This window comes from Zalophus californianus, chromosome X (assembly GCF_009762305.2).
Source record: "Zalophus californianus isolate mZalCal1 chromosome X, mZalCal1.pri.v2, whole genome shotgun sequence".
NCBI classification, from domain to species: domain Eukaryota; kingdom Metazoa; phylum Chordata; class Mammalia; order Carnivora; family Otariidae; genus Zalophus; species Zalophus californianus.
This window is the reverse complement of record NC_045612.1, coordinates 34,351,811-34,374,137: the sequence shown is the minus strand read 5'-3', so window position 1 is coordinate 34,374,137 and position 22,327 is coordinate 34,351,811. Positions and strand designations below refer to the sequence as shown.

The 22,327-nt window shown below is 39.4% G+C and overlaps 1 protein-coding gene across 1 annotated transcript in view; it reads left to right on the top strand.

Annotated features, from left to right (window-relative positions):
• The window catches only part of HTR2C (5-hydroxytryptamine receptor 2C), a 282,888-nt gene extending 263,850 nt beyond the window's left edge, over nucleotides 1–19,038 (top strand). Inside the window, exon 6 of the mRNA XM_027609567.2 lies at nucleotides 15,533–19,038. Coding sequence (XP_027465368.1) covers nucleotides 15,533–16,359 — 827 coding nt within the window. The 3' untranslated portion in view covers nucleotides 16,360–19,038. The remainder of the gene's footprint in view (nucleotides 1–15,532) is intronic.
• The last annotated feature ends 3,289 nt before the right edge of the window (nucleotides 19,039–22,327 follow it).

The window sequence follows — 22,327 nt, the reverse complement described above, 5'->3', positions numbered from 1 at the left end:
TATGGTGTTGGTTGTGATCTCTCCGCTCTCATTTGTGATTTTATTTATTTGGGTCCTTTCTCTTTTCATTTTGCTAAGTCTGGCTAGGGCTTTATCAGTTTTATTAATATTTTCAAAGAACCAGCTCTTGGTTTCATTGATCGGTTCTACTGCTTTTTGGTTTCTATATCATTTATTTCTGTTCTAATCTTTATTATCTCCCTTCTGCTGGCTTTAGGCTTCATTTGTTGTTCTTTTACTAGCTCTTTTAGGTGTAAGGTTAGGTTGTTTATTTGATTTTTCTTACTTCTAGAGGTAGGCCTGTACTGCTATATACTTCCCTCTTATGACTGCTTTTGCTGCATCCCAAAGGTTTCGGACTGTCATGTTTTCATTTTCATTGGATTCCATGTATTTTTTTATTATTTCTCTGATTTCCTGGTTGACCCATTCATTCTTTAGTAGCATGTTGCTTAACCTCCATGTATTTGTGCTCTTTCCAAATTTTTTTCTTGTGTTTGACTTCAAGTTTCATAGCATTCAGAAAAGATACATGCTGTGATCTCAATCTTTTTGTACTTGTTGAGGATTGATTTGTGACCCAGTATGTGATCTATTCTGGAGAATGTCCCATGTGCACTTGAGAAGAATATATATTCTGGGGCATTAGGATGAAATGTTCTGGATATATCTGGTTCAGTGTGTCTTTCAAAGCCATTGTTTCCTTGTTGATTTTCTGTTTAGATGCTCTGTCCACTGCTGTAGGTGGGGTGTTAATCAAGTGCTGTAAGTCCCCTACTATTACTGTATTATTATCAACGAGTTTCTTTATGTTGGTTATTAATTGGTTTATATATTTGTGTGCTCCCAAGTTGGGGGCATAAATATTTACAATTGATAGATCTTCTTGTTGGATAGACCCCTTAATTATGATATAATGCTTTTCATCTCTTGTCACAGTCTTCGTTTTAAAAATCTAGTCTTTCTGGGGCGCCTGGGTGGCTCAGTTGGTTAAGCGACTGCCTTCGGCTCAGGTCATGATCCTGGAGTCCCGGGATCGAGTCCCGCATCGGGCTCCCTGCTCAGCGGGGAGTCTGCTTCTCCCTCTGACCCTCTTCCCTCTCATGCTCTCTATCTCTCATTCTCTCTCTCTCAAATAAATAAATAAAATCTTTAAAAAAAAAAATCTAGTTTTTCTGATATAAGTATTGCTACTCTGACTTTCTTTTGACTTCCATTGGCATGATTGATGTTTCTCCATGCCTTCACTTTCAATCTGCAGGTGTCCTTAGGTTTAAAATGAGTCTCTTGTAAGCAGTATATCAATCGGTCTCTTTTTTTTTTTTTTAATCCATTCTGACACTGTATGTCTTTTGATTGGAGTATTTAGCCCATTTACATTCAGAGTGATTATTAATAGATAATGCATTTAGTGCCATTTTATTGCTTGTTTTGTGGTTATTTCTGGAGATTTTCTCTGTTCCTTTCTAGTCTTTGTCACTTTTAGTCTTTCATTCCCACTCAAAGGGTCCTCTTTAATATTTCTTGCAGGGGTGCCTGGGTGGTTCAGTCAGTTGAGCATCCAACTCTTGGTTTCAGCTCAGGTCATGATCTCAGGGTCATGGGATCAAGCCCTGTGTCAAGCCCTGTGTCAAGCGTTTAGCAGGGAGTCTGCTGGAAACACTCTCTGTCTCTCTCCCTTTCCCTCCCCCTGCTCTCTCTCTCAAATAAATAAATAAATATTTAAAAAGTATATTTCTCGTAGGCCTGGTTTAGTGGTCACAAACTCCTTTAGTTTTTGTTTTTCTGGGAAACTCTCTAGCTCTCTTATTCTGAATGATAGCCTTGCTGGATAGAGTATTCTTGGCTGTAGATTTTTCCCATTCAGCATGTTGAATATATCATGCCACTCCCTTCTGGCTTGTCAAGTTTTTGTGGCGAGATCTACAGCTAGCCTTATGGGTCTTCCTTTGTAAGTTTTTTCTTTACCACTATATTTTGCAAATTTAACTACAATATGCCTTGGTGTTGGCCTGCTTTGGTTGATTTTGATTTTGATGGGAGTCCACCATGCCTCCTGGACTTGGATGTCTGATTCCTTCCCCAGATTAAGAAAGTTTTCAGCTATTATTTCCTCAAGTAAACCTTCTGCTCCCTTTTCTCTCTTCTTCTTTTGGGACTCCTATGATACAAATGTTATTACATTTGATGGAGTCACTGAGTTCCCTAAGTCTATTCTCATGATCCATAATTCTTTCTTTTGTTCAGCTTCATTATTTTCCATTATTCTAGCTTCTATAGCACTTATTCATTCCTCTGTTTCTTCCATCCTTGTGGTCATTACATTTGGGTGGTTTCGAATCTCAGTTATTGTATTTTTAATTCCTACTGTTTTTTAACTCTTTATCTCTATGGCAAGGGTCTCTCTGATGTCTTCCATGCTTCTCTTAAGCCCACCCAGTATCCTTCTGATTGTTGTTTTAAATTCTCAAGCAGGCATATTACTTACATCTGTTTCAATTAGATCTCTGGCCATGACCTTTCTTATTCTTTCTTTTGGGATGAATTCCTCTCTCTTGGCATTTTGTCTAAGTCTCGGTCTTCTTCTGTGTGTTAGAAAAGCCTGTTAGGTTTCCTCCTCCTGAGAGTAATGGCTTTATGAAGAAGAGGTCATATAGTGTCCATGTCCTGGGGCTTCAGAGAGTGTCTCTGGTGTGTGCTGCACATACTCTGCTGTTATGTTTGGGCTGCTTTTTCCCTCAGGTCAGTTGTCTTCAGAGGCTGTTCTTGCTTACGGTGGGCAGTGTTGGACCTTGGACAGAGTGTGGCAAGTTTTAACTAGGCATGCTCTGGTCTCCTTGTTAAATGAGACCTGATGCTACTTCCACTAGAACTAAAGCCTTACAGAACTCTATGGTCAGAAGACATGGCGGGTGCAGGAGTTTGTGCTTGTCTTCTGAGGAAGGGGCCTGCTGTGCTGGTCTTCTGGCACACTTGCCTGAGAAAAGCAGTACCAGCAGAACACAGGGGAGCAGGACTTGGTGTGAGCAGATTAAGCAGCCAGTGTTGGCGCTGTGCTGTTTACTGAAGTTGGTTTATGCTGAGGGGCAAAGAAGGGAAATGGCACCAGCCAGCTCCTTTGTCCCCAGAGAGGAGTCTCCGTGCTTGCTGCTCTTAGCAAAGTACTCCCAAAAGAACAAAACATTTCCCTTCATGCCTCCTAGGCATTTTTCAGATGGTTGTTTTCAAGCAGTCTGTCTCTGAGTTGCTTGCCTGCCTGGAGCAGTGCAGTGCCCCTTGGGCTCTATCCCAGCCAAACGTGCTGACTTTTAAAACTCCAAACTTTAAGGACAAGCTGTGGTGGGGGCCTGCACCCGTCTCCTGGGGGAGGGTCCTGCTGTGCTGGGATAAATGCTGGTTTGACCAAGAAGGGCAGTTGTGCCAGAGCACATGGGCATGGGGTTTGGAGCAAGCTGGCTAAACAGCCAGTGTCTAGGTTAGCCGCCCTTAGCAGGTGTCTCTGCACCTATGCTGAGGGGCACGTGAGGGAAGCAATGCCCACTGACTCCTTTATTCCCAGAGAGGCATCTCTGCGAATGCCACCTCTCACAGATGTGCTCCAAGAAGAGCGAACAGTCTCTCTCTCCACGCCCCTTAGGTGATCCTCAGATTGTGCCGTCTGCCCCAGTGTTGCTCACCTGCCTTCTCTCCAGGAGTAGGGTGGCACCTGCACGGCTCTATCTCGGCCAAGCCTGCTGACCTCTAAAACTCCACTCTTTGAGGCCTGCTGGTTGTAAAAACTCATGAAAATTAGCCCCTCTCATTTTCCCAGCCAGTGGCTTTGGAGAATTGGTTTCTTTGTGGATACCCCCGTTAGCTCCCCTCTCTCTCTCACCTTTCTCCACGACCACAGCTCCTTCCCTTCCACGGCACCTGTGATCCATTTCTCCTCCAAACCATGTCTCCGCACTTCCTACCTTCCTCCATGTGGCCTCCTCTCTCCCTGTGGCTGTGCAGTTTGTTCTGTCAGTCCTCAGGTCAATTTCTTGAGTATTCAGAATGATTTGGTAGTTATCTAGCTGTGTTCAAGGGATGAGGCAAGCCCTCAAGTCCTCCTACTATACCCCCACCTTTGCTCCCCAAACTTTTTCCGACTAATTTTTGTGAGTGTCTTTCAGTTTGTAATTCCTTTCTTCTGCCATCTCCAATCATCTGTAAAACTTCTCCAGTTTAGTTTTCATTCATATATTTTACCTCATAGTTCCAAAATTTCCATTCCACTCTTTGTTATAATTTATATTTCTCTGCCAAGAACCAGTATCTCTTCATTCATTTGGACCATATTTGGCTTTAAGTCCTTCAAAATCGTTATTTTGTAATAGTTGCTGCCAATTCTTATCTGATAATTCCAACAGTAGGTGGAATCAGAAGTCTGCTTTCATTGCTTGCTTTTTTGTGATTACTATCATAATTTCCTATTTCTTCATATCCCTCTTTTATTTTATGAAGGGCACTGTAGATGATACAGTACAAAAAGTCTAGAAGGTGTTGTTTTCTTTTAAAGAGTATTCAATTTCAGGCTGGCATGCTATGAATTTCCTTCTGTTTTTCTTGATTCTATTCAGGTTTGGTTTTAGGTTTTGTAATGGTGAATCTTTTAAGGACATGATCCTTACTACTAAGTATATACTTTCTTTTGTTTCAGCGGAATCCTCAAGATGTTAGTGATGGGCTAATATGTTCTCTTCATTCTGGTTGGGCCAGACTCCATCTTCTAGAACTGTGTAACCTCTAGTATATCTGTTCTGTTCTTGTTCTCATCGCTGCCACTCACTTCTAGGCCTTATGGAATCTCACTGTGTAACCTAGCTCTCAACCATGTACCTGGAAGTATGCTTACAAATACTTCTTGGTCTCCCCTTCTGCATAGTTCTCTCTTCTTTTACACCTTGCTTAGGAAATTCTAGGTGTTTTGGGAGTCCTGAATGCTGATCTCTGTTTCCTTAGTTCAGCAGAACAGCCAATCCCTACTTGGGCTTTCCTTCCCTGTGCCACAGTGAAGAAATTGTCTCCGTATAGAGAGGGAAAGGGTGAATATAGCACTATCTCAAGTGTCTCCCTCATCTTAAAAACACAGTCCTACACAGATTATTTCCAAATGCTTGAAAAAAAAATATATATATATATGTGTGTATTCTGTTTAGTTTTATGGTTGTTTTTGGCACAATGGCAACTCTGTACCAAGAACTCTATCATGGCTGGAAACATGAGTCCAATTTTTAAAATCTTTTTTTCATTGTGCTTAAGTTTAAATGATATGCATTGACCTTCTTGAAGTTCATTGATCATTGTTTCTACTATTAATCCCATCCAATGTGTTTTTTTAAATTTTAAGTAATGATTTTTTTTTTTAGTTGCAGGATTTCCTCTTTTCTTTAGTTTCCACATCTATCCTGAAATTCCCATGTCTACCACCACATATCTATCTTTTCTGATAAATTGTTAACATATTTATCCCAGTCAAAGCCTTTGTTAATTTCAATATCTGCATCATGTGTGGGTCTGTTTCTATTTACTTATTTTCCTCTTTATTATGGGTCACATTTTTCTGGGGTTTTGTTTTTTTGTATATCTAGTAATTTTATAAATATACTCTTATAGAAGCATTGTTTTTTGTTTCTTATGGTGGGCTCCAGGTTTTAAAAGCTCTTGTTTTCAGTCCTAGGGCAAATGCTTTAATCCTAAGAAACTGGCTTTTTTCCTAAGGTATGCTCCTTTTGAGCGTAAATGAAAGGCCAAGGTATTTACTAAGCTTTTCTAATGTTGTGATGCAAACTCCCAACTTTGTTTTCTCTGCCATAGACAACTGTTGAAATTTCTATTAAATACTTTCATCCTTCCAAATGTTGCTTGCTCCATGGGTTCCTTGGAATCTCACACATAAAAGATTCAGGTGTCAAGAAAAAAAGGGAGGGAACTTACTATAGATATTTTATGGTCCCTCCTCCCTGTGGTGTGTCCTTTCTCTGACTGCATTCTTCAAATCCTAGGTGTTCTGGCAGATCTTAATGCTATTATGTTACTCCACAGCTCAGTTAGACCATAACTTTCTTTTCTTTTTTTTTTTTTTAAGACTTATTTATTTATTTGAGAGAGAGAGAGAGAGAGAGCACATGAGTGGGAGAGGCAGAGGGAGAGAGAATGTCAAGCAGACTCCATGCCCAGCATGGAGCCCAACACAGGGCCCAGTCTCATGACCCCGAAATCACGACCCTGAGATCACCACCTCAGCCAAAACCAAGAGTCAGATGCTCAAATGACTGTGACACTCTGGTGCCCCTAGACTGTAACTTTCTGCTTTGAGGTCTAACCTCCATGCTGGAGAATGCCCTCAGGGGAAGAGACATAAATTTGGAACTCAATCATGTTTCCCTCATTCAATGGCTGAGTCTTCTGTAATTTCTACATGTTTTTTGCTCACCCTTACGTACTTTCAAATGTTGGGTTTTTAAAATGTTGTTCACAATTTATGATTGTTATTAGCAGGAGTGCTGGTCTTCCATAAGCTACTCCACCATTATTAGAAAATGATAGTCTTTTCTTTCCAGTTTTTATAGTTTTTTATAGCAAGAAGTTAAGTCTAATTTTGACACCAGCTACTACATCATGACTGTAGCTGGGAATTTGTAAAGTCTGATGTTGAAAAAATAACATCTTTATTTTAACTAACCGATAACTGAAATTTGGGATTTACTCCAATTACAAATGTAGGCAATAAACCAGAATAGTAATTTGCAGTACCTATATTATTATCACCAATAGGAATCACAGATAATTAAAAATCACATTCAGTTCTGGCAGATATCTTGACATATGATAAACCCTGGTCACTTTTTCAAAATTTGAGTAGCTGTTAGATATTTAATGTGTTAATTAAAAAACATACACATTATTGTTTCTAAAATTGGTCTTTAATGTTTGATAGCAGAATGCCAAAATAATTTTGTTTCCTTTGCAATCCCCTGTGCTGTTTTATCCATTCAAAATCACTATTCTGAGAGGTCTCTACTTACAAAAAGGTTTAGAACCCCCTGCCCTAGATTCTTTTCTGATCCTTCTTCTTTCCACAAAAGTTGTCCTTAAAAGATTGTAATTTCCCCTTATAAGAAATGTCCTTTCCCCAGCTCACACCTATCTCCTGAGTTCGAAACACCTATATTCACATAAAATTTCATATCGATCCTCAACAAGCACTTCTAACATAACACAATCCAGAGTCCATTACCTTCCCTGCCACAATCTTGCTCTTCACCTATGTTCCTATGCTTAATGGCAACCCCATCTACCAAAGGACACAAACCAGAAACTTGTAATTACTTATTGACTCCTCCTTCTCTCTCACATGCCATATCCAATCTATCACCATGTCTTATAAATGGAACTTCCTAAATATCTCAAAAGTTTATTTATTTCCCTTACTCCTTTCTACTTTTCCCTTTATTTCGACTCTTCTTTCCCTTGCATAATAATATCTTTCTTACCTGTTACAAAAGAACCACCTTCTACCCAAGTCTTCACTTTCTGCCTAGGGACCCAGCAGTCCATTTATTCTCAGGTTCTCAGAGCCTTGTTCCATTGCCCATTGTCTCTTTATTTTTCCTGAATCTCCAAACTCTCTTCCGAATATTTTCTCAGTAGCATATGAGTGTTCAACTATCTGATCTTATTTTTAAGAAAAGCTTACTATCTACATTCACCTATCTGCATTCACTGTCCTTATTTCTCATTGCTTCACAGAATCAACAAATATCCACTTAAATCATTTTGTGCATCAAGTTAAAGGTTCTGCTTTTTGCCATCTACCAGTTATTTCTCATTTCTATTTATCCCTCTTTTACCTTTTCATGTAGGCCTTGATAATTTCTACCACCCATTCACATTACCATCTCTTCTAATGTAAAGTAACAGCCATTCTTAATTCCTAGTGTAATTCTTCCAATTGTTTCGGACTTTGCCTCCTCGGGGACCTTATTCCATCATCTGTTACCTTTCTTTTTTGCATCTTTAAGTTCTTCCATTCTACTAGCTTTCACCCTTAACGTGTAAACACATTATTAATCTTAATTAATCTTGAATATAATCTTAAATATAATCTTAGTCTTCTCAAACATCATTAGTTTGTGAGTAATGCAGGAGGGAAAAATAATTTTCCATCTACCTTTCTGAGGTCTTAGCTTAGACCTCCAGTAATAGAAGACAGATTAACAAGTGAAAAACAAACAGACATTTAATAACATGTAGATACCTTGTATACACGGGATATACAAAAACAAAGCAAAACAAAACTGAGTAACTTCTCCAGATGGTGCAAGGCACCACCTTAAATACCATCTTCAGCTAACAACAAAGATGTGGGTTGGGAGGAGACCAGTTATGGGAGATTACTTGGAAAAACACAGTAAACAAGAAGAGTAAATTGTGTTATGCAGATTTAAGTGGGTGCCTTCTCCATTAATAAGACTGTCTCCTCTCCTGATTTAGTCATCCGTCTCTTCCTGGTACAGAGAGGAAAACCCTTACATAGGGAGGTTTTCCGTTACGAATGCAAATTTCTCTCACAAAAGGGTAACTTTAACTTTGTTTTCAGAGCTTTCCCTGTGTTTGCAATTTCTCAAAATAATCAACTCAAAATAATCTTTATGCCAATGAGGCATATTTTGGGGTGGCATCGTCTACTACCTCTTGGTAGTCATGTGGTCATATTTCAGCACTACCTCCAATTTCACTTTCTCATGCCCTCAGCCGTGTTGTAGTTGAATACTAAGACCTTCCCCACCCACCTCTTCACAGATTCTCTCCCCAGTGTATCTTACAAACCCTGAACATTCATCTTGTTAGCTCGTGGGCTGTCTTCTCTTGCTTTCCTTGTTTATAGTCTTCCTCTTTTAGTTCAACTTCCTTCAGTCATTTAAGTTCTTCTTACCCCTACTATCACGATCTCTATCCCTTATTCACACATGCCTATGTCCCTACTCTTCTTAAACCTAAAAAGCCCTTGAAGTTCAAAGTTGACTCTGAACCTGACTCTGAATTTCTTAACATTCTCACTGCACAAACATCATACTGATGTATTTGCCAAAGCATGCACAATGCTTCTCTCTGCCGCTCCATCACACTTTATCACCTGGAACAAAGGCAACACAGCTTGAGTTCTTTTGTCTTCTATGTTCTTCTCTGAACATAGTTCCTTCATCTCCTGCTATCAACTCCCACGTGCAAGAGATTCACTTATTACTCCATGAGGCAAGGACCATGCATGTCAGCTTGACATTGCGTGGTCCTCCTAGGTGTCTTTGAAAAAAACTTTTTCCATGGAAAACAACTCGTAGAAAGATATCTTTGAGATTGCCCTTCAGTTTTCGTAAGATGTTGTATTACTAAAAATAGCCCTGCACTTCAGAAGAATGTTTGCATTTTGATGTTGGCCAATTTGTTCCGGGAAATTTATTCTATAATCTCTCTCTCCTCCTTTGAATCACCATTTCTTATTTATTTCCTGTCAATCTGTTTCCTGTCTTCACTACTCCACTATAATTGTTCTCTCTATAATCACTGGTGACCTCCTCGTTTTCAAAGACAGAGGAAATGTTTTTAATTCTAGACCTCTCTGAGGTGACATTTGACACTGTTGGGGGAGCCTTCTTCAGAACATTCCACCCCGTTATCTGTTTTGATATAATTCTTCATTCACACTGAATTATTACCATGCCGCTGATACCCATTTTGCAAATTTTGCAGCTGATAATTATGATTTTACCGGAAGAGATCAAAAAGTTTTTCAGAACGGGTTCACATAGGTACTGGCAATGACAACTATATAGTGACTAGGGGCTGGCCAACAGTGATTGTAAGAGACTTTCAGTCATGAGACCCATCACGCTTTCAAAGATGTTGAAATCTGAAAGAAATTGTGCATCTAAGAATCATTGGCTTATGGTATTATTATCTGAGAGTTTGAAGAGAATTGATCTGTGTTGCTTGAATTCGAGGCTTTAAGAAACAATGTGAACATCTTTATATATTTTCTGGATTTACTTGCCTTACCTGAAGTAAATAACCTTACCAAGTTATTGTATGACTTTTACGAGGCTAGAAGGAGATAATGCATGCCAAATATGTGATGCAGATGAAGTACCAGAGGCAGCGAGTACTCAATGAATGATAGGAGTTGTAACAGCTGTAGGCGGTAATGGTCACAGTCATAACCATAGCCGCAGTCATGGGAGTAGTGGCGATATTTTCAATAAAGACATAAATGATAACTGTTCATGAATTCAACATTTCTAAAGTAGTAAGACCCTATATGTGTATTGAAAGTACTTTTGTCTCTAAGTAATCTTAATAAATAATACTTTTCAGGGTTTTTTGAGAACTAAATGAGATAATGCATGCAAAATGTTTGACTGCTTATTGGTTGAAGTAGTACTTGATATTTTCAGCCGAACATGAATTATAATTTTTTTTGTTGTTTCTAAAACTCTGAAGAAGACTGATAAAGACTCACTGAAGTTAATTTCAGAAAGATTAAGTGATTCTAGTTAATAATTCCTTCTTTCTATGTTTTGTCTGGATTGAGTAAGATAATATGTGAAAGTATGTAATAATCGTAAAATACTTGACTCCGTGTATGACAAATAGGAAGCACTCAGTAAAAGGTAGTTATCAGTACTGCAATTGTTATTTGTACCTGTTTTTTTCTGTGATAGTTCATTCTCACTCTTTGTCCTTGACCAACTCAAAGGTTTTAAAAATATCAAAGACTGTTCTAATTACACTTACTTAAATTACTTAATTTTTCTGAAGTTAACTTCACCAAATACCATGTGCCTTTCAGAATTTTTATAAGAACAAATAAGATAGTGCATGTAGTTTTTTGCTATTATTGATGTTGTTTTATATTTACCTGACATTATATCACCTGAATTTCTACTGGTTGACAAATTTAAAATACTGAGAAAGACTTTCCTCATTTGCTGAACTTAACTATCCAGGGTTGAAATAACTTTGTCTATTAACATAGAAGAGCAGTTCTCAAACTCAGTGGTATCAGGACCCCTTTATACTCTTCAAAATAATTAAAGACCCCAAAAAGCTTTTGTTATGTGGATTATACCTATTGATATTTGTTGTATTTGAAATTAAAACTGAGAAATTTTTTAATTATTATATGAGTCATTTCATTTTAAATAACAAGAATGAACCCATTTAAGGTTAACATAAATAACATTTTTATGAAAACCAGATTTCACAATTTTGAAAATCTCTTCAACGTTTAGTTTTATGGAAAGACAGTTGAATTCTCATATCTGTATCTGCATTCAGCTTGTGATGTGTTCTTCGGGTTGAAGTTTATGAAGAAAACGCAGTTTTAAAGACAAATAGTTGGAAAAAGGAAATCTAGCAAACCCTCTAATAGAGTCTCAGTGACACCCCCCCAGGCTCCTTGAACTACACTTTGAGAACTGCTGACACATACCTTTAATTTTTTTAAGTACTGAATAAGATAATCCTGCAATATATATCGTTAGGAATGCTGCTTCACTTGTTGCTATTATTTATAATTTCCAGATATTGTCAAAAAATCTTGAGTTTCTTCTTGTTTTGTTGACTGCATTCATGGTTTCTTAAAAAAAAAAGAAAAAGAAAATTAATAATGGCATAAACTTGATAAAGGAGCTAAGCTATTTTACTAAACTCTGTATTACAGAATCTTTAACCAAAGTGAGATAATACAGTTTACATCTATAATGTCAGTGATATGCCTGGCTCAGTGCCTGGAACGTTAGACTCAGCAAAAAGGCAGCTTTGGAATCACTCTTACTCAACGTACATAAAATTATACAAATAGGTACCACAGATAAAATTGGACTCCCATATCCAATAACGGCTTCAGCTCATCTGGAGTCAGGCTTTTGTTATCCTTTAACCCAGGCCTATTTTAGGCCCCAGAGTCCTTAGGAAAGTGAATACATCTTTTAGCAGAAACAAGCTAATCCTACTGCAGAGCTGGGCTCTGCTCTTCTGCTCAGTGTGTAAGGCCTTCCCCAGAGACAAGACTTCAGGTAGCTCTACAAGATTGTGCAGCATTTCCTCTAGGGAACTGAATCTCCACTCCAGCACTTGTTTCCTGAGTGTAGGTTTGTCTATCCTTATCAGGATTTCTCCAGAGTGAATGCAATTTCCCCAGACCAAGTCTCTACTTCCCACATTGCTGGGGGGGGGAAGAGCGGCAGAGGTCGGAAGGGGAGGAGTTCCCCCACACCCCGCTCTGGTCTTGCTATAGGATCCTGAGGAACTATGAGTTTTTCTTCCAGCACTTTGGCAGAAAATGGCCTTCTTTCCTACAATTATGTCAAAGTGGTAGTCTTTCTACTCAGAACTCCAAGTCTGCTGCTCTAAAGTAATCACTTCTGAGTTCAGCAGTGGCCAGTAAGTCCTGGAGAACTTTATGATCTGAGATCTAATAGTGATTTCATTGCCTGCTTCAGAAAGGACCTCTATGTCTTCTTTTTCTCTTTTTAACTTTTAAAATAGTATTGAACTTTTGTTATGGAGGCTTTCAAAGATTACAAAAGTAGGTACAATTATATAATAAAGACCCATGTATTTATCATCCAGCTCTAAGATTTATCAATTTATGGACTGTCTTGTTTCATTCATACTTCTATTTACTTCTCCCTCCCATATTATTTTGAAATAAATTCCAGGCATCATAATATTTCATAAATATTTCAGTATGTATATCTAAAAATATAAGAGCTATTTTTTCTACATAACCACAGTATCAACATCTCTCTTAAAAATTAATGAATGCTAATTATTTAATATCATCAAAAAGCCAGTCATTATTCAAAATTTCCCGCTGTGTCATGAATGTTTTTCAAAGGTGGTTGGCATCGAGATTCCAAGAATGGCCACATATTATAATTGTTTGATAGGTATTTTAAGTCTCTCTTATAAGTTCTCACTTTAATTTTTTTCTCTTGTAAATTGTTTTGAAGAAGCCCTTCCTTCTTTTCTTAATTCCCTATTCACTTCCTTAACTCCAGAAAACTTCCTGCAGCCTAACCCTTCACTAAAACATTTCACTGAAGATAAGCCAACACTGACTTCTTTCAGGCAAGCCTAATCTACACGCTTTCTAAAGATTCCCTTATATTTGTGACTTTTGGAATAAAGATTCTAATGTTACAAGCTGGCAGCCTTCTTACCTGCCTTTTTGTAACTTAAGAAATGTAGGGGTGCCTGGGTGGCTCAGTCGTTAAGCATCTGCCTTCGGCTCAGGTCATGATCCTGGAGTCCCAGGATCGAGCCCCACATCGGGCTCCCTGCTCAGCGGGGAGCCTGCTTCTCCTTCTCCCCTTCTCCCCCTGCGGCTCCCCTGTTTATGTGCTCTCTCACTCTCTCTTTCTCTGTCAAATAAATAAAGTCTTAAAAAAAAAAAAGTGTAACCTGTGGGGTTCTGTTGTACTCTGTACTCCCAAATGCCCGTTGAAATTCCTTCATGCATTTCATCAAACTTGGTGAAAGTTACCTTCTGATACACGTCACTCTTCCCATCCAGAGTTCAAAATCTTTTCCTCTGGATCCCTCACAGCATTACCTGAGGATACCTTTTGCGTGCAGAGTCTCCTGCTTTTCACAGCTTCCCTGACTTTCTTGAATGGCATTCCTCGGCTCAGAACTGTGGGCATGTACTAGTACTCCCAGGGAGCCTTGTCACATTTATTACTGCTTCTCACACTATCACCTGGTCTTTTTCTCTAGAAAAAAGGTCAGTCATTTCAGAAATTCAGTGTCCTGGGAGAAAGGCTTACAGATCACTTTCCAAACACTCTCTCTTCCTCTCTTTCCCAGAGAGGAAATACCAGTCACCACCTTCAGTGGGCTCTAGCAAAGAGCCACTGACCATTGTTCCCTCTTGGTCATCCGGCCAAAACTCTCTCCCTGACGTAGGGTATTGAGGCTGACTGCAAGAAGGGATTTTCAGTTTCAGATTTGTCACAGTTCTCCATGTGTCCCCTAAGGCCAGCCACAGTCTCTGAGGGTGCACTGCTCTCTCCACTCACAGCTCATAAGGTGACTATCCGCCAGCCCAGGATTTCTAATAATAATCTCTGATAGAGTCCTAAAAGTGCAATCTGACTTTTCCCAGGCTTCAACTTCCTGGGGACACAAGGGAGAATAAATTAACATTGAAATTTGGACTTTACTTGCAAGTTATCCTATCAATGCCAGATCTCTTCAAGATCTCCCAGAGAGATTTCTGCAGATGTCCCGGTTTCTCACTTAGACTGAGGCACAAGATCCCCTTCCACTCCCACTTCCTCATTGCTATTTTCTACCAGTGAGCTTATTTATGAATGGAGGTGCATGCCTCCAAAGTCTACCTCTCAGTATTCTTAAAAAACAAAAAATGTGGGCGCCTGGGTGGCTCAGTCGGTTAAGTGACTGCCTTTGGCTCAGATTATAATCCTGGAGTCCTGGGATCGAGTCCCGCATTGGGCTCACGGCTCATTGGGAAATCTGCTTCTCCCTCTGACCCTCTCCCCTCTCATGCTGTTTCTCTCTCTCTCTCAATCTCTCTCTCTCTCTCAAATAAATAAATGAATAAATAAATAAAATCTTCCTAAAAACTTTTTAAAATGCTTGAAATTCCACACAGAAATGGGGATACTGCATCTCTCCCAACTCTGTATTTTACTCTGTCTCTTGCCCTTGAAATGGTGTCACTTAGGCCCAGCGACTCACAAAAGACTCTTGCTAAAAAGAGAATCCTCTCAAGCTTCAGCATATAGATGATTATTTCTGCTCAGATCTAGTCCCTGCAGCACCGCTGAGGACCCTACTGTCCTCTCCATCTCTAGTAACCAGAGCTCCGGCGCTCTGGCGCCATGGGACACACACATAAAATTTCCTCCTCTTAACCTCTTTCCTCAGGAGAGGAGGGAGTAGAAGGGGACGCTGTCAGCTAAAAATTCATCTCAAACTCAGCCCAGCCAACACTGATAATGGCATGATTTCTCTTACAGGTGGTATACACATCATTTTTATTGCACGTGGAAGATGAATGCTAAAAAAATGAACCAGTGAATTTATGAATGCCATTGAGTGTAACTGTAATGTATTCATTCATTCAACAGTTATTTACTGAGTGCCCCCTGTGATCCACGGCCATTCCAGGAACCGGAAATGAAACAAAGCACACACACAGTCCACTCTTACACACCAGCAGTAATGGGAATTCCTCCCCTTCTACAGAACTTTGGGGAGAAGGCATTCTTAGCCTGAAAGAAATTGTCATTTTTCTGAGGTCACACTTCTACTCTTTCCTGTGACTATCAGCTTATGCCATGAATAGCTTTCAACAAATGCCAGTTCTGAATTTTCTTCAGTAAAATGCAATTGAATGTATGCCACTGCACGAACCTATTCAGTCCTTCAATGCGCTGTAACAGTATCCTACCTTTTGTTGTTATTGTTGTCCCTTTAGGTGTGTCCGTTCCCATCCCAGTGATCGGACTGAGAGATGAAGAGAAAGTGTTCGTCAACAACACCACGTGCGTGCTGAATGACCCAAATTTCGTTCTCATTGGGTCCTTCGTCGCTTTCTTCATACCATTGACGATCATGGTGATAACGTATTGCCTGACGATCCACGTTCTTCGCCGTCAAGCTCTGATGTTACTGCACGGCCACATCGAGGAACCGCCTGGAATAAGCCTGGACTTTCTGAAGTGCTGCAAGAGGAACACGGCCGAGGAAGAGAACTCCGCCAACCCTAACCAAGACACGAACCCACGCCGAAGAAAGAAGAAAGAGCGACGTCCAAGGGGCACCATGCAAGCTATCAACAACGAACGGAAAGCGTCGAAAGTCCTTGGCATTGTTTTCTTTGTGTTTCTGGTTATGTGGTGCCCGTTTTTCATTACCAATATTCTGTCGGTTCTGTGCGGGAAGGCCTGTAACCAAAAGCTCATGGAAAAGCTTCTGAATGTGTTTGTTTGGATTGGCTATGTCTGTTCAGGAATTAATCCTCTGGTGTATACGCTTTTCAACAAGATTTACCGAAGGGCTTTCTCTAACTATTTGCGCTGCAATTATAAGGCAGAAAAGAAGCCTCCCGTGAGACAGATCCCGAGAGTCGCTGCTACTGCTTTATCTGGGAGGGAGCTTAATGTTAACATTTACCGGCACACCAACGAGCCCGTGATTAAGAAAGCTAATGACAACGAGCCCGGTATAGAGATGCAAGTGGAGAATTTGGAGCTACCAGTTAATCCCTCCAACGTGGTTAGTGAAAGGATCAGCAGTGTGTAATTAGGAGTGTGTAAGCAGCACAGTCTTTTCCTATGGTAAAGCTACAAATGTAGGGAAAGGTCCTAGAATTCTTCCGTCGGTTATAACTAATGTAAATATCGTCGTCTGATAAAAAGTGTTTTGTATATAGCTTTGCAACCCTGTACTTTACAATCATGCACACAACAGTGAGATTTAGGGTTCTATATTTACTGTTTATAATAGATTGAGAATAACTTATTTTGATTATTTGATGCATAAAATGTCGATGTTTCTGCTTTCCCTTCCTTCCTCTTTCCTTCCCTCCTTCTCCCTCTTTCTTTTGTTCTCTCTCTCTCTCTCTTTCTTTTGTGCATAAGGAAATGTTGATGTTCATCTCAGGTGGCATTTGCAAGAGACCAGAATGATGCACGTGACAGTGGTTATTTCAACCACATCAAAATTAACGAAATCAGTGGAATCTTTTTCCGGGTTGACAGTAAATATACACTTTAAATTCTTGCTCTGCTCATCTACACACATAAACACAGAAAGATAGGTTCTGCCTTCTGATACCTTGTCACACCCATTAGTGAGTCAAAGGTAGAACTTAGCCTCGTTGTCACATATAGGGGCAAAATTTGACATTGTCAGAATGTCGTGTTGGTATTTTGCTGCAATGTCCGTCCCCAAACATAGTGGTATTTTAACATAGCAGCTGGTTAACCAGGACTACAGAAGTGGAAGGATGATACAAGATATATACACCAATAGCTTTTCACTTCTTAAGGACAATGTTCAAATTCTGATTATAACGACAAGCAAACTGGAATTAGTGTTTTCATTCTGGTCCTTAGTAAATACCTAATTCTGTGATTAAACTGGGGAACGAGATCCCAGAGTTATTTCCCAATCCAGGATTCAACGTCAATTGGGTTTTGATCTCAGGATCCTGGAAATTCGTGTGCTACACACAAAGTGAAATTAGCATTTTGAGCCTTATTAAAATATTTTCGTAATTATGGTACCTCTATCTATAGGACCCAATTTCGCAGTCCATTTTTGAGTAAAACTTGCACTGGAAGCATAGATGACCAAAACCTTGGAAGTTTCACTTGATTAAGGACTACAGAATTAGGCCCTTAGAATGTGAAAAAAAAAAAAAAGTAATTAAAAACAAGCCTGTACTGAACTCTGGGAAAAACAGAAATACAGAGTTTCCATTTGGATTTTAAACAAAATTTATCTCATTTTCAGATCCTTCCAAACTCTCTAGTGCAGGAAAAGGCTGCAGCTAATTTGTGAAAGTGGCAAGCTCTTCATTGTACAGCAATTATGTGCCAGAAGTTTAAAATCTTTGTTAAAATATAGTGTTGTGTCACAATAAGTGTTGGCCATTGTTTCATTCACGGGCCTGCTGCTTAAGAATTCAGTACCATTTAACTAGTTTGTTAACCGTGAAAGGTTTTCAAGCATTTCTAAAGTCAGACCATGAAGTCTATGCTGTGTGCCGAGTATCCAAGTGTTTCCACTATTTCCATGTGTTTCCATTTCCCACAACTGTGGATCAATTTCCGAAGAATTCATGATGCTATTTCTTATGCCTGACAGTTACTTACACACCTTAGGGTGTGCTTCTCAATATCTCGAAATCGGTGAAGGCAGAATCTGAATTTCACAAAACCCCTGGTCTATGTTCTCAACACACAGCATAGATAAATCCAACAGCCTGCCACAGGGGGCAGTGGAAAGCTGCTGTATTTGAGGAAACTCATACAGTCTCTCTACTTGATTAGCAACACTGCCAAATGTCAGTCAATTGCTTGAGCATGCCCAAATATACCATGAAAGTAAAGTCTACCTGCCTGTTAGCTCTGTTGAATTGCATGCTAAAACAATTATATGAAATTGAATGAGATGATCTCATTCTTACTGAAACGAAGATGTCTGAAGACACACAGCATGCATTGAGCATGAGTCCTGCACATACAGGTAGTGTTCTGCATGTATGCCATGTATGTCACATGAATCCATCGATTTGTGTTAAAGTAAGGCAGAGTAGGTGATATAAAAAGGACTGAAGGAAATCCTCCAGCAGTCCTTAAAACGACTACGCATTCAGATCTGAAGTACTATGAGTATTAGAGAAAATTGGAAACATCTGATTTCTTTTCTTAACTATCAGGGCAAGCTCATAGCACATGTTTTACAAAGAAATAAAATATAAACCACAGATTTTCAAAAGCACTAGCAATAAGTTGAATGATAACAGCTTATAGCACATTTGTTGATAATTCTTATGTCATCAAGTAGTAGTACTTAATAGTACCCAACACAGTAATTATTCTCAAATCGTGTGCTATTCATATGTTCTGTGCAGTTTGGTATGAAACAAATATACTCATTTGGATATAAATCTTACAGTTCAATGTTAAATCTACAAACTTTTGTAAATGTTTTAAAAAAAAAGTCCATGTGATAAATGTAAATGTGGTGAATTTACTGTCGAACAAATCATTTTGATGTACTATTATATATGTATATCTGTTTAAGACACGTGCAACAGACTGCCTTATATTATTTCCTGTAAATTTTCTCCGTGGCCAAATGGTACTTATTGTGAGTGGTTGCAAAGTGTTGTCTTATTTGTGGTTCCTGTATGTTATCCATTCCAAGTTTTTGTGATACTTCCTATTAATTTATTAAATTTATTAAATGTTGGCTAGTATGTCATGCATCTTTTTTGCCCCTGTGTTGTTTGAAGGGAAAATATACCACTTCACTTTATTTTCTTTGAAAATTAAATCGCATCCTGCAAAATAAGATCAAAAAGACAAACTCAACCAGAAAATCTCACTCTTCTGATAAGTTCTGCATGTACTCAAAGACTACAAAACCAGAGGAAAAACAATTAAGAGGTGTAAACAACAAAGCAATATTCGCAACCTCACTCTTTCTTTGTGAGAATTACTGCACTCCTAAATTATCCTACCTTCCTTAACCTAAGGTTCATATACCCTCTTTGCAATAGGTATCATTACCATCTTATTTCCACCAGACTCCAAGTTTCCCAAGAACAGAAAAGACCATGTCTATCTTGTTGATAGTTTTATCCCCAAAACTTGGCAGCTACTCTACATTCAACAGATATGTATTGAGCATCATCAATATTTGTGGGCATTGTATTATCTGTTCCTGATGTCAAAATGGGCCTTATAACTCCCTGCTCTTCAGTCATGGAGCACCTTAATTTACCTCTATTCTAAATGGCTTTGGATACTTCTGTGATCAGGGTGACTATACTAAGCCACTCTGTTCCTCCACACCTGAACAAATGACAAAATACATTGGCATTTTCTTTCAACATTTATACTTTCCTGATGATGAGTGAGCCTAGATGATATTGGCATGACTTCAGTTCCCTGAGAAAAAAGCAGGAATACCTCGTTCCTTCAATTATTTGTGGAACATCAGGAACAGCATGGAGGACATTAGGAGAAGGAAGGGAAAAATGAAGGGGGGGGGAATCGGAGGGAGAGATGAACCATGAGAGACTATGGACTCTGAGAAACAAACTGAGGGTTCTAGAGGGGAGGGGGGTGGGGGGATGGGTTAGCCTGGTGATGGGTATTAAGGAGGGTACGTACTGCATGGAGCACTGGGTGTTATACGAAAACAATGAAGCATGGATCACCACATCAAAAACTAACAATGTAATGTATGGTGATTAACATAACATAATAAAATTAAAAAAAAAATACCTCGTTCCTTTGCAACTATGACTAGGTTGATTCCTAGCAGTGCATCAAGAGAGAAAAGTTGAGGGGCGCCTGGGTGGCTCAGTCGTTAAGCATCTGCCTTCGGCTCAGGTCATGATGCCAGGGTCCTGGGATCGAGCCCCGCATCGGGCTCCCTGCTCGGCGGGAAGCCTGCTTCTCCCTCTCCCACTCCCCCTGCTTGTGTTCCCTCTTTCACTGTGTCTCTCTCCATCAAAATAAGTAAATAAAAAAATCTTTAAAAAAAAAAGAGAGAGAGAAAAGTTGAACATTCACTTGAAACAACAGGTCACTGTTGAAATACCTTTTAACACTAAAGCTAGGAGGCTACTCTTCCCCAGGAGCAAGGCAATGGAGAGAGGTTGGAATTTCTGATGGCACAGAACAAAAGGTGGAAGGGAATGTGGGCAGGGGGAGACTGATAGGCTTCATTCCATAGCATTGGAAGGTTTCATGGTCTGAAAAGAGAAAGGTGCTTCTTGTCATCAAGTAGCAGTATGTTTCTACTTACCGCAGAAATACAGTTTCCACACAGTCTCTCAGCTCCCAGTTCGGCCAATGCATTCTCCAAGGTTGAGGCCCATTTCTCCTCGGACATCCTCACTAGACATATGTTACCATATCACCTAGAGAACTGAATATATTAGAAAGAGGTATTTTTTATAGGCAGTGCCAACAGAAGTGGGTGGTGGCATAGTGGTTCTCAAATATTATGTGACCCATAGCACACTTACAAACATACATAGCTCTAAGAGATAGGGTGGGCTCCCCTGGGATGTAAATCCTGAAATGAAGATAAGTGTGCAGGATGCTTACTGGGACGTGATCTTGGGATCCATTTGCACCAGGCAAGGGGAGAAAATAGGATCAGGCAGAGGGAGAAGATGGACTGTGGTGTACTTACAATAAGGACTTACACCCCCTGCACATTTGAAGGGGAAAATAAACCACTTCACCTCATTTTCTTTGCAAGTTAAATTGAATCCTGTAAAATAAGTCCACAAACACAGGGACACTTGTGTGGCTCGGTGGGTTAAGCATCTGCCTTCAGCTCAGGTCATGATCCCAGGGTCCTGGGATGGAGTCCTGTATCGGGCTCTTTGCTCAGCAGGGAGCCTGCTTCTCCCCCTGCCTGCCACTCCCCTTCTTGTGCTCTCTCTCTCTTTCTCTGACAGATAAATAAATAAAATCCTATAAATAAGTAAATAAATAAATAAATCCACAAAGACAAACACAACCAGAAAGTATCACGTTTCCTAACTAATTCTGCATGTACTCAACAACTACAACAGGAGGGGAAAGAAAATTAAGAGGTGCAAACAACAAAAACAATGATCCCACTTAGTTGACTCCCATGCGGAGCTCTGAATCTAAGATACCCCTTCAGAGTTGTCCCAAGTTAAAGCAAGGGGGCCAGACCTCTATACCTCCACTGCCCCCAAGAGAGATGCCTTATGCCTGGCCACTCTATTCAACAGAGGCAACTCTTAAGGAAGGCTTATAGTTAAAAGCTATCAGTCCACAATCATCCCAACACTCGGAGAGTAAACACTTCAGTCCTGAAGGTGGGATCACAACAGGGTAGCATAGCACCCGTAATAAATAGTGTATTTATTGGATAGAAAAGATTCACCACCTAGTTCAGTACCTACATAAATAACATGAAAGAACATCACTGTCATTTCTGCCAACATCAAGGCAGATGGAGGTGAAAGGACATACAGGCCTACCTCATGGACACTGCAGGTGCATTTCCAGAATATCACAATAAAGTGAGTCAGATGACTTTTTTTAGTGTCCCAGTGCATATGAAAGTTATGTTTACACTATAACGTAGTGAGTTACACTATAATGCAATAGCATTATGTCTAAAAAAACAAAGTGCCTACCTTAATTTTAAATAATATTTTATCACTAAAAAATGCTATCATCTGAGCTTTCAGTGAGTCATAATCACTGATCAAAGATTGCCATAACAAATAAAATAATAATGAAAATTTTGAAATATTACAAGAATTACCAAAATGTGACACAGACATGAAGTGAGCAAATGCTGTTGGAAAAATGGCAGTAATAAAAAAAAAAAAATGGACTTGCTGGACGTGCGGTTGCCACAAAACCTTCAATTTGAAAAAAATGCAGTATCTGTAAAATTCAATAAGGTAAAGTGCAATGAAACAAGGTATGCTGGTATATGTTTTTATGTGTGATTTCTTTTCTTTTCCTTTCCATTT